The sequence below is a fragment of the Zea mays genome, chromosome 10 (genome assembly GCF_902167145.1).
Source record: "Zea mays cultivar B73 chromosome 10, Zm-B73-REFERENCE-NAM-5.0, whole genome shotgun sequence".
Lineage (NCBI taxonomy): Eukaryota > Viridiplantae > Streptophyta > Magnoliopsida > Poales > Poaceae > Zea > Zea mays.
In genome coordinates, this window is record NC_050105.1 from 26,121,854 (window position 1) to 26,138,559 (window position 16,706).

At 45.0% G+C, this 16,706-nt stretch overlaps 2 protein-coding genes across 2 annotated transcripts; both read left to right on the top strand.

Moving 5' to 3' along the window:
• Window positions 1-3,459: 3,459 nt before the first annotated feature.
• LOC100284652 (uncharacterized) lies at window positions 3,460-6,723 on the top strand. The gene is made up of 4 exons (NM_001157547.2): window positions 3,460-3,767; window positions 5,615-5,725; window positions 6,070-6,192; window positions 6,276-6,723. Exons 1-4 carry the CDS (start codon window positions 3,717-3,719, stop codon window positions 6,411-6,413), a joined length of 423 nt encoding a protein of 140 aa, NP_001151019.2. The 5' UTR covers window positions 3,460-3,716; the 3' UTR covers window positions 6,414-6,723.
• Window positions 6,724-7,184: 461 nt separating this feature from the next.
• LOC100275988 (uncharacterized) lies at window positions 7,185-10,374 on the top strand. The gene is made up of 2 exons (NM_001371524.1): window positions 7,185-7,441; window positions 9,888-10,374. Exons 1-2 carry the CDS (start codon window positions 7,199-7,201, stop codon window positions 10,158-10,160), a joined length of 516 nt encoding a protein of 171 aa, NP_001358453.1. The 5' UTR covers window positions 7,185-7,198; the 3' UTR covers window positions 10,161-10,374.
• The last annotated feature ends 6,332 nt before the right edge of the window (window positions 10,375-16,706 follow it).

Genomic DNA, 16,706 nt, shown 5'->3' on the forward strand with positions numbered 1-16,706 from the left:
TGGTTGAATGCCCAACACAAATATTGCACTAACTAGTTTACTCTAGATTATATATTCTACAGGTGCATAAAGGTTCAACACAAACCAATAACAGATCAAAGTTAGGGTTCAAAAGCAAAGGAGCAAAGGAACCGAGGATGCCCTGGTCTGGCACACCGGACTGTCCGATGTGCCACCGGACAGTGTCCGGTGCACCAGGATCGTACAGGATCAGACTCGACAGTCTCGGGTTTTCCCAGCGTCGCTCCGCTATAATTCACCGGACTATCTGGTGTGCCACCGGACTGTCCGGTGCACCAGCGGTGCAACGACTGCCAGAGCAACGGTCGACTGCAACGGACACCTACAAACGCTACAATGCGCAAACATTGCACACAGAAGTCAGAGCAGCCGCCAGAGGTGCACCGGACAGTGAACAGTTCCTGTCCGGTACGGCACCGGACTATTCGGTGCCACTACATGACAAAGCTCCAATGGTCGACAGCGCCCAAACCCTAATGGTTGGGTGACGTGGCTGGTGCGCCTATCGACAGCAGCCCAACCCCAACGGTTGTTTGGTGGTTGAGGGCTATAAATACCCCCCGAACCACCTCCACTCCAACCATCCAAGCATTCAGCACACCTCATTTAATACAAGAGCAAAGTGCAACACTCTAAGCCACAAATCAAAGCCATCGATCCAATCAAAGTTCTCAATTCAATTCTAGTACTTTAGGACTTGTGAGAGGATCGTTCTTGTGTTTCTTTGTTGCTCTTGTTGCTTGGTTGACTTTCTTCTTCCTCATTCTTGTTCTCTAAGTGACTTGTAACCAAAACAAGAGACACCAAGTGTGTGGTGGTCCTTGCGGGGTCTAAGTGACCCGTTTAATTAAGGAGAAAGCTCACTCGGTCTAAGGTAGAGTTTGGTTGAAGAGTCAAGTAGAATGGAGTCGTTCTGTCACAGTTTTGTTGCTGTTTGGTTACAAAGTAACTAGAACGGAATGGCTCCAATTAGGGAATATTCTCCTCAGATCTGGAACCATTCCGCTCCAAAAAATCAACCGGACGGAGCCGCTCCGTTCCCATCCCGCTCTCACAGTCACGCTCCGTTCCGTTCACTCTGCAACCAAACAAAAAACAGAGCCGCTCCGTTCCAGATTACCAAACACAGAACAGAGCGGCTCCGTTCCTAGAATCAGGGATGGAACGGCTCCGTTCTACTTGGCTCCTCAACCAAACACTACCTAAGTGACCGTTTGAGAGAGGGAAAGGGTTGAAAGAGACCCGGTCTTTGTGACCACCTCAACGGGGACTAGGTTCTTTAGAACCGAACCTCGGTAAAACAAATCACCGTGTTCATCCGCTTTATTTTTTGGTTGATTTGTTTTCCCCCTCTCTCCCGGACTTAATATTCGTTTTAACGCTAACCCCGGCTTGTAGTGTGTGCTTAAGTTTTTAATTTTCAGATTTCGCCTATCCACCCCCCTCTAGGAAACTTTGAACCACACAATTAGATGTCTCTTGCTAGCTTTACAAGTCACTTGAGAGTTTAGAAGGAGATGAAGAAAAACACGAATAAGAAAACCAAGCAACAAGAGCAATAAGAAAAACACAAGATCACACTCTCTTTAGACTTTCTAAGGCACTTAATCACTAATGATCCCTAGTCACAGTTATGGCACTTGGAAGAGTTTGGAAGCTTTGAATGTGTCTTGGTATGAAGTGCTTGCTCTTGTATTGAATGAGAATGAATGGGATGCTTGGATGTTATGAATGGAGGTGGTTGGAGTTGTATTTATAGCCACCAACCACTTCCAAGTTGTTGCCTCCTTTCTGCCAACCGCGGACGATCCGCGCTCCTGGTCCGGACGGTCCGCCCCTGCACATTTATGGATGAAATCTCAACGGTCAGCAGTAACGGCTATAAGTGCATTAAATGCATCGTCAGATGTTAGATACAGGAGTCGCTGATGGTCCGACCGTGCACCCCAGACGTCCGCGATGACGCTAAAAATGCATTTTATCGAACCCGTCACCTTCGAGTTTTGTTGTTTCAATGTGCGGACGGTCCGCGCCTGAGGGTGGACGGTCTGAGCTTGGTCCCAGACGGTGCTCTCTTCTCCTTCGGACAATCCGTAGTGCAAATGCTAGTTTTGCATAGTTCCTGTCCGAGGCACACCTTGGTGTCGCAGACGGTCCGCCGGAAGGGTCTGGATGGTCCGTGCACAAGTGAATTCTTCTGAAAGCTTCTCGTGTCCAGAATAATCTTCCGGGCAGTCGACTTAGAATTGAGATAGATGAACTTATGCATCTGAGAATTAATCAACTAAGCAAACTAGTTAGTTATAAGATTTGTGATGGTTGTCAAGCAATAAAATCAATTATAGAAAAATGGTTATTCAGCGTTCTGACCGGTGGGCCTGTAGACCGAGTATCGTATCTTGGACAAAAGGGTGGGGACTTGAACAACTCAGATGTTGAGGTTGTGACAGGACTAACATGGCAACAAATAATGTAAACATTATGGCATGATGAGGTCACAACTAAAGTTTGAGTCTCATCAAGATAAAGCTACCACATTTGGTTATAAGCAGGAACAAGAAATTGGGAGTATGATTGATCATAATGCCTTGATCCACTACATTCTCCTATTACCAATTTACGGTTTATTAATTTATCAATTTATCATGAATGCAACGTGCTTAATAACTTTAGCCTTCCACATTTTGTCGTTAGGATGTGACCTTTGACTCTTTGAGTCTTGACTTTGAGAACCATTTATTTGCGTCGTGCTGACAGTGATGTGTGTAGGACTCCTGTTTGTGTAAAGTGTGAACTGAAACACTGAATTGTGATGTGTTTTTGTCGTGTTTTGTGAGAACTATTTGTCATGTGTGAACTATGCTATGCATGGTCTAGTTATCTACTTATCACCGATATTTGTTGTTTTATTTGGATTAGCAATCGTCATTTTTGCACTTCTGCTAGCCGAGTTTGAACTGCAGCTATTTTTTTTAAAAAAAATTAAACAAGTAGAGATTTGAAAATGGTTTATATAAACATTTTTCACATAGTACAAAAACAGTCTAGCTTCTTCCAATTGTCAGGTCAATTCAATTGATGGCTATTTGACTTCGACAAATGAGAATGGTATTTCAGCTTTCTTGCTTTGCCGCAACATCTACTTTGCACGTCTCTTCTTGTGCAGTTCTGCTTCCGTGCATAAACCCAAAGCTATCTTTTAAGCGAGAGACGACTCTTTTCTCCTGTTATCCTGTCATAAAAATTCATGACGCTCCCTTTAAAATACGCGAATTTTTACTGTTTCTTATATTATTTCGGTAAAAATGAACTGATTCATCTAAAATCCCTAGACGATTTCTATAAAATTTCTGCGTTTCATAAGGCCTAAATGTCGTGCCTTCAGAAACTGTTGAGATCTACGTACATGCCAGCGTGCAAATCCAATCCTCCCCGACCCCAGCAATCCGGCCGCGGCCAGGCAGCCACCAGCAGCGACAAGAAATCGAGAATCCTCGTTTCCCATTTTGTGGCTGGCGCGAGCGTGCAGCGTCACAGGTTTCCGGACGGACGCTTTCTATCGCAATCCTATCTATATATTTATCCCAAGGCTTCGTGGTTTTTGTTGCTGCTGCTGCTGTCACGGCCGCCTTCCACTCCCACAAGCTTCAGCTAGCCTTCTTACTCCCGCCGTCACCCCCGATCCGAGAGCGAGCATGGCGCACTCTCTCGCCGCCTCCTTCTCGCCGGCCGCCGCCCGGCGCCAGGTCCGCATTTCTTGGACTTATTCTTGCCTTGACCTGGTAGCTAGCTTGGTCTACGAGGCTGCCACTGTTTCTTGAAACCTGATGCGAGGAGCGTGCCGCCGTCAGTGATTCGTGGCGTTTGGTTTGTGATTTGTCGGGTTTTTGGGCTGGCTCGCTTAGATGGGATCATGGATGGATGGACTGATCACTGATGCCGTAGCCGTAGTTTCTGGTGATGCTGGGATGCTTTGTTGGTTTCGATTCAGTTGCTTGACTGTGATTAGATTCGAGCTCACTCAACAGCTTAAGAACTTCTCTGTGAGCATTTCTTCCGTGCTTGATTCAGGGGGATCTTCTTTTGTAAAAGTTCCCTAACGCCCCGTTTGGATCATTGGAATTTAATTCCATTCTAATACTAGTAATTTAGGCATATATCAATTAAGCTAATTCGGTTTTATGCAAAATATATTTGTATACTATTATTAGCAAGATATCGGAAATATTTATGTGCTACATTTTTATTATAGAGGAGTGAGGCGATGAGTGTCATGTAAGTTATAGATTAGAAATCAATTCTAATAATGCATAAAATCATTTCCCACCCTCTACCCCTTGAATTTGAGATATGCTTATATCTGAACTTGGAAAAGTGGTGGAATATCAAATTCCAAACTAAATAAGTTATTTTATTAAATGAATTCTAATTCCTCTAAAATGAAGGGATCCAAACGCCCCGTAATCTTTTTTGAACGAACAAAGTTGCCTTGTTCTTTTTGGCAAATTTTGCCTATGATTAGTACTTGTTGAGCATACAAAGCTATGGGTACCATCTATCACGATGAATGATGAACAGATGGGGGCAGTTTCGCATATTTTAGTGCAACCTGCAAAGATTCCAAAACTGTTGTGACTAAAGAAACGGGCGCCGACCCAGCTCGGTGGTTCATATGGTTTATTTTAAAAATGAACATCTGCCCTCTGGTAGTGAATTTTGCTGGATCCCAAAAGGAGCAGGAGAGGTCCGGCCGTCCAGGGGTGACACTAGCACAGCAAGCGACAGCACATGCCTCAGATCTTGCTCAAGTTAATTAAGGAGCATTTCTTTACCAGTGCTTTACTTCTGTACATCGATGTTGATGTGCTAGCCCAATAGAAAATGCCAGCTTTCTTGTTACAAGCGTATGTTGCCATGTGTTTTCTTGCCTGGTCTGAATGTCCTGCATCATGTCATGGGATTTCAAAACGCATAGCTGGGCTCCACACACTTAAATCTGGATTTTAGACCTGGTTTCAAAAGCTATACTACATCTTGATCCTTGTATATTACTGAACTGATGTCCTAGTTTAGGCATTTCAAAATCCCTGACCAGATCAGTTCCTCAGAAGTTCTGGTGCTAGTTCCTTGCCAGGAGGCAATGCAGTTAATTTTGTAGAAGTTTTTTCAACTCATAGTTTGTCTATATATATATCTATATTTTTCTTAAATATAAAAAAACATAATGTATGATACCTGAAATAGCGACCAGCTTGCTCTCAGTTTAGGTGAACATACTTCATAGGAATCACAGACTTAGATCATGTTACTGATATAATATGTGCGATGTGTTGGCTTCACTATATATGCTGTCTTAATGTACACATTTTAGTATTTATTTTCAATTTCTGAAGGACTTCCCGTCCCAAATCTGTTGTTTGGTTTTGATTTCATTGAACATCCAGCATGAGAGTAGGAGCAGCTTTGAAGTTTTTTTTAGAAAAGGGTATTTGCACTACATGCGCTATGTCAATCTTGTTTCAGTGTCAATTGCCATTCTCTCAATATTGTACTCTATGTTGTTCTGTGCATATGAACAATCCAATTATTTCAGGTCACAAATGTGATTCCAAGCTGGACCTCGGTTTCCTTCCAGAGCCACAGGATGACTTCTGTATCCATCCGCTCAAGACAAAGGTCTCTTGGGTTTAAGATTTGCTGTTCGGTATGCATCATTTCATCCTTTGTTGCTAGCAACAGTTGTTTGGTGGATGAAGCAACAGCCTATTTGTAGTAGCTTTTCGTATTGACAGTTATCTTTATTTGCTAACATCATACGGGATACTATAATTAACTTGAATTCTTTGTATAGTTAGCAAAAAAAAGATGGAATTATTTAGCTATTTGTATAGAAAGTACAAACCACTAGATGGTGTGAAGAGTGTGACCTGGTTCTTGACAGCCATATTGCCTGTTTCTGAGATTGTCAACATGCGCTTACTCCTGATGTGAAGCAGTCACATCTTTTTGAAGACCTGAAATATCATCATTCTCATGTTTATTGATTAGGCTAAGAAAGAGACAGTGGACAAGGTTTGCAGTATAGTGAAGGAGCAGCTGGCTCTTCCCGATGGGACCGCCATCACTGCCGAATCAAAATTCGCTGAACTTGGCGCTGATTCGCTGGATACGGTAATCCCTCTGCATCGAAATCAACGGTAGCTCAAAAACAAAAAAAACAGCAGCACTTTAATTTCGCCAACTTTCTCCTGCAGGTCGAGATTGTGATGGGCCTCGAGGAGGCGTTCAACATAACAGTCGACGAAACAAGCGCACAGGACATCGCAACAGTGCAGGACGCTGCGGACCTTATCGAGAAGCTCATGCTGGAGGCACCTCCAAAGGTCGTCTAGATCCAGCAACCTTGCGATCGACGACCTTGTGTTTGATCTATGTTGTGTGTTAATTTGTTCGTGTTGCCCCATTTGTTCTTTCTTGATGATTCAAGATGAGGTTTTGTATTGGTGTTGCTGAGGTGAATTAGATAGCCCCAAAGGCCACATGAAGCAGATGAGGACAGTTCATTCCACTTTGAATTTGTATGTTGTAACTTGTAGTGCTGCTATAGAGAAACCAATGGACTGTTATGAAGAGTCAATGCAACTGTTGCTTTTTTAGTTTTGGGAAGTCACACACATGAAAGTCTGAATCAGATGCAGTACTAATTGTTGAGCTTGGGGTGCAGATATATGCAAATACCAGGATGTCAGGTGCTTCCCCATGGTATTGTTAATGTTAACCACAAGTCCAGAACCACAAGCGTTAATGAATTTTCAGCTTTGTGGTTGCTCGATCACAACTTGAGTTATAAGCCAGATTAAGGACAGGATTAAGAAGAAAGTTTTTTTAATGAGAGAACCAGTGATAATGGAACACATTAACAATAATTTTACCCATGTGGCAGTTTTTTTACTGTTACCTATAAAATCAACTTTCAGCTGAAAGCTGTAGCATCGGTCACAAACTGTCACAAGAGAACAGTGCCACTCAAATTCGGCAGGATCCAGCACGCAAGGAAGCTTGGAGGATGACACTATGGATTTGGGACAAATGAAATCCACAAATTTTTCCGCTGGAGAGCGCGATCCTCTGAAAAGTATAGACAACTTTTTTCCAAAAAAAAGAAAAGAGGAAAAAAATGTTATCTTCTACCTCCTTAGCTGCTCTTCTCCATGGCCGCCCCCATTATCCTTTCCGTCCGTCGAAGGCGCATCTTTTCCTAGCTCTCCCCAACAACCCTACCCGTTTCCTGGCCTCCGCCTCCGTCCGGGTCGCCTATCCTCCCCGGTGGCATCTCCGCGCCGCCGACGGGGAGCGGGACAACCGCGTGCAGGAGCTGAGGGTGCCCGATTCTTGGCTGACGCCTGCAGGAGCAACGCAGGTTCGGTCCCAACTTGGTCTTTTCTCTGATTTTTTCCACCGATTCTTGTCGCAGCCTCGTCGTGGTTGCTATAGCTGTTCTCCAGTTCTTAGGTACCGGTAAACAATCTAGGGTAGTAGGGTGAACATACTACGCTCATGGGGCAGATTGATGCTTCTCACTTTCAAACGAAATTTGCAGGGGTCATGGTGTAGAATGATAGTATACCGTCACTTCAAACCAAAAATTGCTCCCCGGTTTCCCAATACAGCCTTCAGAATTCATTATTAAAATGCCACTTACATATTTGCCATCGAAGCGTGCATTCTTGTTTGTTTCTTATCAATTTTGCTTAAATGGCAAATCAGAATAGTATGTCAGCTGGCTAAGACACGCGTAAAGGCACAAATACATCTCCCCTTCTCTTTTCTCGGAAAGGGAAGCGATATATTGAAACCATTAACAGTACATCAAGATGATAAAAAGCTTTGAGCTTTGGCTAGGAGACTTCCGGCCTATGCTCATAAAGCGCATACCACATAGCCAAAAAAAAGAAAATAATAATAATAATAATAGTAATAGTAATAGTAGTAGTAGTGATAGTAACAATAACAATGACAATAATAATAGAGCTCAAGCACCATTCTAATGGCCTTCAATCCATAGACTAGATCACCGCCTATGTGCCCAGAAGAAGAAAAGCTTAGCCATTTGCATCAAAAGTTGCAAGCCCGACACAACTTGCTCTTGCAATTATGACAGTTGGAGAACAGCCCGTTTTAAGAGTCATCACGCTATTGAAAACAAAACTTTTTTTTTTGTAGAACTGGTGGGGGAGAACATGAACTTCCCCTTGGTCTGTTCATCCTAGCCTTGCGTGCGTGTACATCAAGGTTTCTAGCAGCCACCCTCTTCATAGCCTTAGTTGTCATGTCCTCATCTGCAGTCAGTTTCAGCACTGGTTGTTCAGATTTATCAACCTGCCTTCCATTTGACATTCCTCTACCTGCAATCAGCAGATTATCATCGACATCCATATTGTTCCATATTTGATCATTGATAGCCTTGATGGAACCGCCAGACTTAACAGGGACTGTTAGGTCTCGGTTTTCCACCTTAGCCCTTGGATCAGTTTGGTGTTCAATTGTTGCTTGATCTCTTGCACCAGTGAAGGTAAAACCGGTGAGATCCATCAAAACCAAGCTATCCTTCTTTGCCACGGGTGCAATTGTTTGTAATGGCACACTCTCAGTGACAGGTTGCAGCTGTTTAGTTGTTGTCTTTGTCTTGTCTTGCCCTAACAGTTTAAGTTTTTGGGTTAAACTGGTTAGTATGTCCATTCTAACATGGTATTAAGGCCAGATGACTCGAGTTTAAATCCTAGCGGAGGCTTCATTTGTTTCTCTGTAGATGCATGTGAGTGGGGATGTTGAAGTGTATAAGTGGATTACCTACCTTATTCCATCAACTTAATCTTTTGAGTTGATCTGGTTAGTGTATCCTAACATGGTAGATCTCAGCAAGGAAGTGCTTGGCGCTTTGAAAAACTCCTTGGCGAACTTGGAGATGCAGTTGGAGCTATAGGTGACCAGATGGGGCGGGCTATATGAGCCGGCACGAGGCACAACCATTTTGCCACGACACAGGCACGACACGATAGTAATCGTGCTTAGGCCGGCACGAGGCCCGTCATGGGTCGTGCTTGGGCTTAGGTATAAGCCCATCGGGCGGCATGGGAACGACCCGTTTACAATAGGCCCATTTAGCCCAATGAGGCCGAGCACGACCCGTTTGTGGTCTGACCTTATTCATCCCAATCTAGCCCACCATATATACAACTATGACCAACTCGTCCCCCACTTTTAAGCTATTTTCGAGTACTGTTGCGAAAAATGGAGAAAACGACAACAAAAATTGAAAAAAACAAGTTATTTTTAAGCTCTGTTACAAGGCAAGCTCTAGGCCGCCCGACACGTCACGATAGCCCGGCAATGAGACGTTTAAAACTAGTCTGACTGTGCTTGGACTTAGACTTCGGTCCATGGACGGGCACATCATGACTCACCATTTATCTGTGCCGTGCCTCGACTCAATTAAATCGGCTCGACCCGGCACGGAAAGAGATAGGAAGGTGGGAATATTTGCGTCTTTATGCGTACCATAACCACACTGATATGCTGCTATGGCTTGCCACAGATAAAATTGACAAGAAACGAAGAAGAATACATGGCATTTTAATAATGGTTTTTGAAGGAGGGACATTCGCAACGGGGACAAAAGGTTAAATATCGCAATTTGCAGGGGTCATGTTCGTGTGTCCAGACTTCAGATACTGGCTGCTCACATTTGCACCCCTTTTGGGGTCATCCCAATGCATTTCTGTGTGACATGGGATGTCTGAATTCACGGTCACATTGCCTGCTACGAATCACAGCGGAACTTACCTCCATTCTTTGCTGACCGCCAGGAATCTGAATGGCTGAGGGAGACACTGCGCAAGTGGCTCGACGACGAGTACTGCCCGGAGCCGGCCAACGTGGACATCAGCAGCACCGCCGCGCGGTCGTATCGCGAATCCCTGATAGCGGGGCAGTCTGACCTGGGAGAGATCTTGCTGAGGATGGTGGGCGACCTGGACAAGCTGTCGTACAGGGAGAGCTTCCACGGCCCCTTCTCGGCCGCCAACGCTGCAGTCCGTTTGATCGCTCAGAGGATGGAGGAGTCACTGCCTGATGAATGACGGTGGTGCGCGACCTGGAGTTTCTATATGGCACGACTTTTGATGAAGTCGTAGGCTATATGTACTTTTGACGATGAACAATTCGATCACCATTCCTCACCGAGGCTGTCGCTGACAGAAAATGGTGAGAATAGGCTCGAGACTTCATTTTTCTGCTGAAATTCGCCAACGTACTATTCTGTTTATGAGCATGTCTTTGAGACGAGCGGTGAAATGCCAACGAGGTGGGTCGACTTAAGGGAGTGCGTGGCCTTCTCTGAAGTAGTTTTGGGTGTGAATTTGCAGTTGACTAGAAATAAAGGGCGCGCTCCGTGGCGCCCTACCCTACGGTGCCAAAACAGATACATGCTATCTTTGTATGTATACAGATCTGATACGTATATAAATACATTGTAGGAATATAAACATATTGTAGAAACACAAATAAATTGTAGGATACAATACGATAATATAATACATATGACACTGACGTAGGTTTCACAATGGTTCTAAAAGACAGTGTATAGACAGTTGCGAAAGGGTGTTCAGTACAGCAATACATAACTCTAACAGTTTGCAGCTTCGAAGACTATACATGTATGGTGCAACAAGCAGATGATCGTTGTACACAAAAGCGCGTTGTAGGCGTTGGTTTGTTGTGCTAGTGCTCAAAAAAGTCTTTGGCACAAACACAACAAGCTACTTAGGTTTAAATATGAAGGGAGAGAAGCACATTCACGTCAAGAAGCAGAGAACTCTAGCGTGGCATGTGCATAGCATCAATGGCGAACCATGATCCAATAGTAACCTGAAACACAGTTGGTGAGAAACATTCACAACAGCAAATTTTTTGGAGTAAGCCATGAATACAAACAAATTGTAGCAATTGACAAAGCAATGTAGAGTGTGGCATGGACTTAAAAATAGCATGCTGACCTAATGTAGTTGATGAAAGGATCACGATGCCCAAGAGGGGGGGGTGAATTGAGCTTTTCTAAAAATCAACACTAATTAAAACCTAAGCAAGAGTCCAACTTCACCCCAACAACTAGCACTAAGAGAATAATACTAGAAATAGAACAATGCTAAGACAATACTTCAAATACTTGCTAAACAAATACACAATGTAAAATGCTTGAATTAAGTGTGAAATGTAAAGCAAGGTTTAGAAGACTCCTCCAATTTTTCCCGAGGTATCGAAGAGTCGGCACTCTCCACTAGTCCTCGTTGGAGCACCTGTGCAAGGGTATCGCTCCCCCTTGGTCCTCACAAGAACCAAGTGCTCACTACGAGATGATCCTTTGCCACTCCGGCGCGGTGGATCCCTCACGGCCGCTTACAAACTTGAGTCGGGTCACAAACAAGATCTCCACGGTGATCACCGAGATCCCAACGCCACCAAGCCGTCTAGGTGATGCCGATCACCAAGAGTAACAAGCCGTAGACTTTTGCTTGACCAAGAGAAGCCTAATGCAAGTGGTGTGTGCTCTAGGTGGCTCTCGCTAGCGCTAATGAGGTCCAAATGCGGGATTAAGATTCTCTAATCTCCTCACTAGGCTTTTGGTGCTTGCAATGCTCTTCCAATGTGCAGGAATTAATGTGGGCAGCAAGACATTGAATATGGTGGGTGGAGGGGGTATAAATAGCCCTCACCCACCAACTAGCCGTTACCAGCACTGTTCTGCGCATGGGCGCACCAGACAGTCCGGTGCGCCACCGGTGCACCAACGGTGTGCCACCGGTGCGCCAACGGTCGACTCCAACGGCTAGTTCTGACAGCTAGTCGTTGGGCTGATGGCACACCGGACAGTCCGGTGCACTGTCCGGTGCGCCACTAAAATTCCACTCGGGAACCTTGCGCTCTCGGGTTTCTGCGTGGGGAAACCCTTCCCCTGGGCCAGCCTGTCCCCACCTAGCAGAGGGCGCACCGGACAGTCCGGTGCCCGAAGGCCAGAAACCCTATTTTCTGTTTTCCGCTGTTTTTCAATTCGGTTTTTGTTCTAACTTGTGAGTATGTTCTAGAGTGTCACCTAGCACTATATGTGAGTGTGAATATGCACCAACACTACACTAGAACTCTCTTGGTTAAACTACTCATCGACAACCCTCTTTATAGTACGGCTAAAACAGAATAAAAGACCTAACTAAATCACGAGTGTCCACAACTCCTTGACACTCGAACTACGTAGTCCTTCACTTTTTGTTTCGTCGTTTTAGCCGTCGCTTCGAGTTCTTATCTCCGGGATTGTTTTCACCGTTGTAGTACTTCTACATGTAATGCGACCTAACTTACCATTTGTCTCTGCAAAACACACATTAGTCACATATAACATTACGTTGTCATTAATCACTAAAACCAACATGGGTCCTAGATGCTTTCAATCTCCCCTTTTTTGGTGATTGATGACAACCCTACAAGATTTGTGAGAGTAGTTTGTTTTGAAATTTCTGTCAATAGAGAAGATGGTTAGTTATACTTAGTAATCTTTGACAGAAAGAGTGTGTAACATAATAATAGGAATGAATGCATACACATCATAAGTTTCTTGTTCATATATAAAAGTGAAATTAAATCGATGAACAAGAACTAGAAGACTGGTGATAACATATAAGGTGAAAACATAATACACACACAGCCAACATGAGCATCGAGAGTATATAATAGAGTTTGCGAGCCAAAAGCATCATACAAAAGTGAAGCCAGTACAGAGAGTAACAAGCACATATATTACATCAAAATGACTCTCTACTAACTCCCTAACTCTCCCTAGCTCTCACAACTCATATCTCTCCCCCTTTGGCGTCAAACACCAAAAGGGAACCCGAACCTACACATCAGAAGAGGGAGGAGGTGGCGGGGGCGCATCCGGTCGTGGTCGTGGCAGTAGAGCGAACACCAGCTGTGGGTCAGAGTCATTCTCGGATCTAGGATCTGCTGTAGAAGCTGGAGATGGTACTAACTCAGATGGAGGCTGCGCAGCAGGAGCTGCCGGAGCTGAAAAAGTCACAGACACCGCCACAGCAGTAGTGGGAACAGCAGGAGCTGGTGGCACTAGCGGCTGAGAGATGACGGAGCTGATGACCGACGATGTGAAAACCAGGGTGACCGATCGGAGCGGAGAGGAGGAAGGACCAACTGTAGGAAGAGGGGGTCCTGGCTGAATAGCTGGCACAACAGGAGCCTGAAGAGGTGGAGGCGGTGTTGACTGAACTGGGGGAATCGACACACCGGTGTGCTGAAGCATGAGACTCATAAAAGCCCTGTTCTCAGCCTGGTCCTGGAGAAGCTGATGCTGTAGAGTATCCTGCCTGTCCTGAATCGTCTGAAACATCGAGAGATATGGCGATCGAGAGGTCAAACGACGCGAAAACGGTGTTTGAACGAGAAATAGTGCCATATGAGGTTTGGAATTCGAATTGAGGTATGAAATGACGTGGAATTGAGCCGATACTTCACGAATAGGTTTATATGGGTAAATATGAGTGAAGTGTGTGCTTGGTTTGAATTTAGGCAAAGAAAATGAAATTTGGGCACTCGGCTCGGAATTGATCGCTCGAAACAGGGAATTGGGTGAAATTGAAGCCTGGTATATCGGATTGGCGTGAAATTGCGCGAATATATTATTGAAGGTGTTGTGAAGGTGCCTGAAAAGTTTGGGTTCAATCAGAGCAATTTTGAGTGGTTTGGGCATTTCACTGAGCACGTGGCCTGCGGGGATTTAGGGTTTTGGAGAAAAACTCGTGTGAGAATGTGAAGCCCTCCCTAAGGAGCTAGGAACCTGTAGGGGGATATAATGTGGCACTAGGGACTCATTCAAGCACAGGGATTCACAGAATTTGGAAGGAATTTGAAATCGAGCAATCAAGGGGTGGCAGGCTCACTGACTAGAGAAATATATAGAGAGAGGGAAGGCAATGGAGGGAGGAGCTCACCGATAGGAGGAGGCAGAGGTGCCTACGCTGGAGAAGGTCATGGGAGCACGTCGCTGACGATCATTGCTGGTGAGCAGAGGGGGAATCGCCAGGAGAGCTGAGATGAGCCAGAGAACAGAGAAAGAGTGTGGCCTCTAGCTCAGCTCGGGCTGGAGGCCGATTTTTAAAACATGTTATGGGCGCACCAGATAGTCTACAGTGTCTGTCCGGTGCACACCGGACAGCGCACATTAGCTTTTCGGTGAACCACCGGACAACGCACAAGAGAAGGAGATCTTGCGCGCGCGCGGTCGGTGCACCGGACAGTGCACAGTGCAGTGTCCGGTGCACACCAGACTGTCCGGTGAGCCCAGACAGAGGGAAATTTTGATTTTTTTTAAAATTTTCTATCTAGTTCTCAACCAAACCAAATCCCAACTTATAATCACACAAAATAACACTTGTTAGGATAGGTATTGGCACCCTCATATATTTTCTCATAATTTTCAAAATATTTTGCCATAGGCTAGATAATTTTTAGAGAAAATAGGCAAATGGTGAGATTTGCATTTTGGCGTTGCACTAGGGGTTTTCATGAAAGATTTGAGTTTTGAATACTCCCCCTAAGTGTAGTGCCTCATGCATATCTCAAGAACCAACAATTGCATAGTAAGTAAGAATTTAAGTACTAAAAGCTTGAAACTAAGACTTGTCAAGTTTAATCCCGAGTTAAGCTATTTCACTCGCTTTGTTGGCAGTTATCTCAACTAGGTTAGACAAGCCCTAGATGCAATACAAGAAATGTAAATATGCAATGCAAGCTTGACAACACCATTTGACATCTTAAATAAAATATCTGAGATCAAGTACATTTAATTCATTCCTCAACATGCAAAAGCGGGTCTTATCAAGTGGCTTAGTGAAAATATTTGCTAATTGATCTTCCGACCTCACTCCTTCTAAAATGATGTCTCCTTTCGCAACATGATCTCTAAGGAAGTGATGACGGATATCAATGTGCTTGGTGCGGGAGTGTTGAACAGGGTTATTAGCAATTTTAACAGCACTCTCATTGTCACACAACAAATGTACCTTTTCTAGAACTACGCCATAGTCTAGAAGAGTTTGTTTCATATATAAAATTTGTGTGCAACAAGCACCCGCGGCAATGTATTCCGCTTCGGCGGTTGACAAGGCAACTCTATTTTGCTTTTTGGATGTCCATGATACTAGTGATCTCCCAAGCAAATGGCACCCCCTAGAAGTACTTTTTCTATCAATTTTGCAACCGGCATAATCCGAATCAGAATAGCCAATTAAGTCAAAAGTAGCTCCTTTGGGATACCACAGACCAACGCTTGGGGTGTGTCTGAGATACCTAAGAATTCTTTTAACAGCGCGAAGATGAGCTTTCTTAGGATTAGATTGAAATCTAGCACACATGCAGACACTAAACATGATATCGGGCCTAGATGCGGTAAGATACAATAAACTACCAATCATAGAACGATAGAGAGTTTGATTAACCGGGTTACCTCCCTCATCTAGGTCGAGATGTCCATTTGTTGGCATAGGTGTCTGAAAGGGAAATGTGCCCTTGGGCCATTTCTAAGTATTTTGGTGATTGAGTGCCAACACAAGTGTTTAAATGTGAATTTATGCTCATGGATGGTCAAAGTGCAAATCAAGAGTAAAGGTATGTTTCTAAGCCTTAGTACATTGGTTTTGTGTACTAATATACTTGTCTAAGTGTTAGAACCAGAAAGAAGAAGAAAAGTAAAGAGGTGAAAAAGACTTGGCTGTGTACAGCCAAGACTCAGCTCAGTCTGGCACACCGGACTGTCCGGTGGTGCACCGGACAGTGTCCGGTGCGCCAGGCTGACTCGGCGCGAAGTGGCCGCTCTCGGGAATTCGCCGACGGCGTACGGCTAAAATTCACCGGACTGTCCGGTGAGCCAACGGTCGGCCGGGCCAACGGTCGGCCGCGGAATCTGCGCGCGACACGTGGCCGGGCCAACGGTCGGAAGGGGGCACCGGACTGTCCGGTGTGCACCGGACATGTCCGGTGCGCCAACGGCTCTCAGATTTGCAACGGTCGGCCGCGCCATTTTAGGAAGGAATCGGGCACCGGACAGTGTCCGGTGTGCACCGGACTGTCCGGTGCACCCGACGACAGAAGGCAAGATCAGCCTTCCAGATTTGCTCTCAACGGCTCCTAGCTGCCTTGGGGCTATAAAAAGGACCCCTAGGCGCATGGAGGAGTACACCAAGCATTCCTACAACATTCCTAAGCACCAAGACATCGATTCCGCGCATTTGGTTCATTGTGATAGCATCTAGAGCTCTTGTTGAGTTGTGAACTCATTGAGTTGTGTTGCGAGCTCTTGTTGCGACTTGTGTGCGTGCTGTTGCTCTGATTTTGAGTCTTGTGTGCGTTGCTAGTTCCTCCCTTACTCCGTATTTCTTTGTGAATCTCAAGTGTAAGGGCGAGAGGCTCCAAGTTGTGGAGATTCCTCGCAAACGGGATATTGAAAGGCAAAGCAAAACACCGTGGTATTCAAGTTGGTCTTTGGACCGCTTGAGAGGGGTTGATTGCAACCCTCGTCCGTTGGGACGCCACAACGTGGAGTAGGCAAGCGTTAGTCTTGGCCGAAC

What these genes read in the sequence shown, in the direction of transcription:
- LOC100284652 (NM_001157547.2), top strand. Translation starts at nt 3,717, where the DNA reads ATGGCGCACTCTCTCGCCGCCTCCTTCTCGCCGGCCGCCGCCCGGCGC. An exon ending in GGTTTAAGATTTGCTGTTCG is followed by an intron (nt 5,726 to 6,069) that starts GTATGCATCATT and finishes TTTATTGATTAG; the next exon opens with GCTAAGAAAGAGACAGTGGA. An exon ending in GCGCTGATTCGCTGGATACG is followed by an intron (nt 6,193 to 6,275) that starts GTAATCCCTCTG and finishes TTTCTCCTGCAG; the next exon opens with GTCGAGATTGTGATGGGCCT.
- LOC100275988 (NM_001371524.1), top strand. Translation starts at nt 7,199, where the DNA reads ATGTTATCTTCTACCTCCTTAGCTGCTCTTCTCCATGGCCGCCCCCAT. An exon ending in CGCCTGCAGGAGCAACGCAG is followed by an intron (nt 7,442 to 9,887) that starts GTTCGGTCCCAA and finishes GCTGACCGCCAG; the next exon opens with GAATCTGAATGGCTGAGGGA.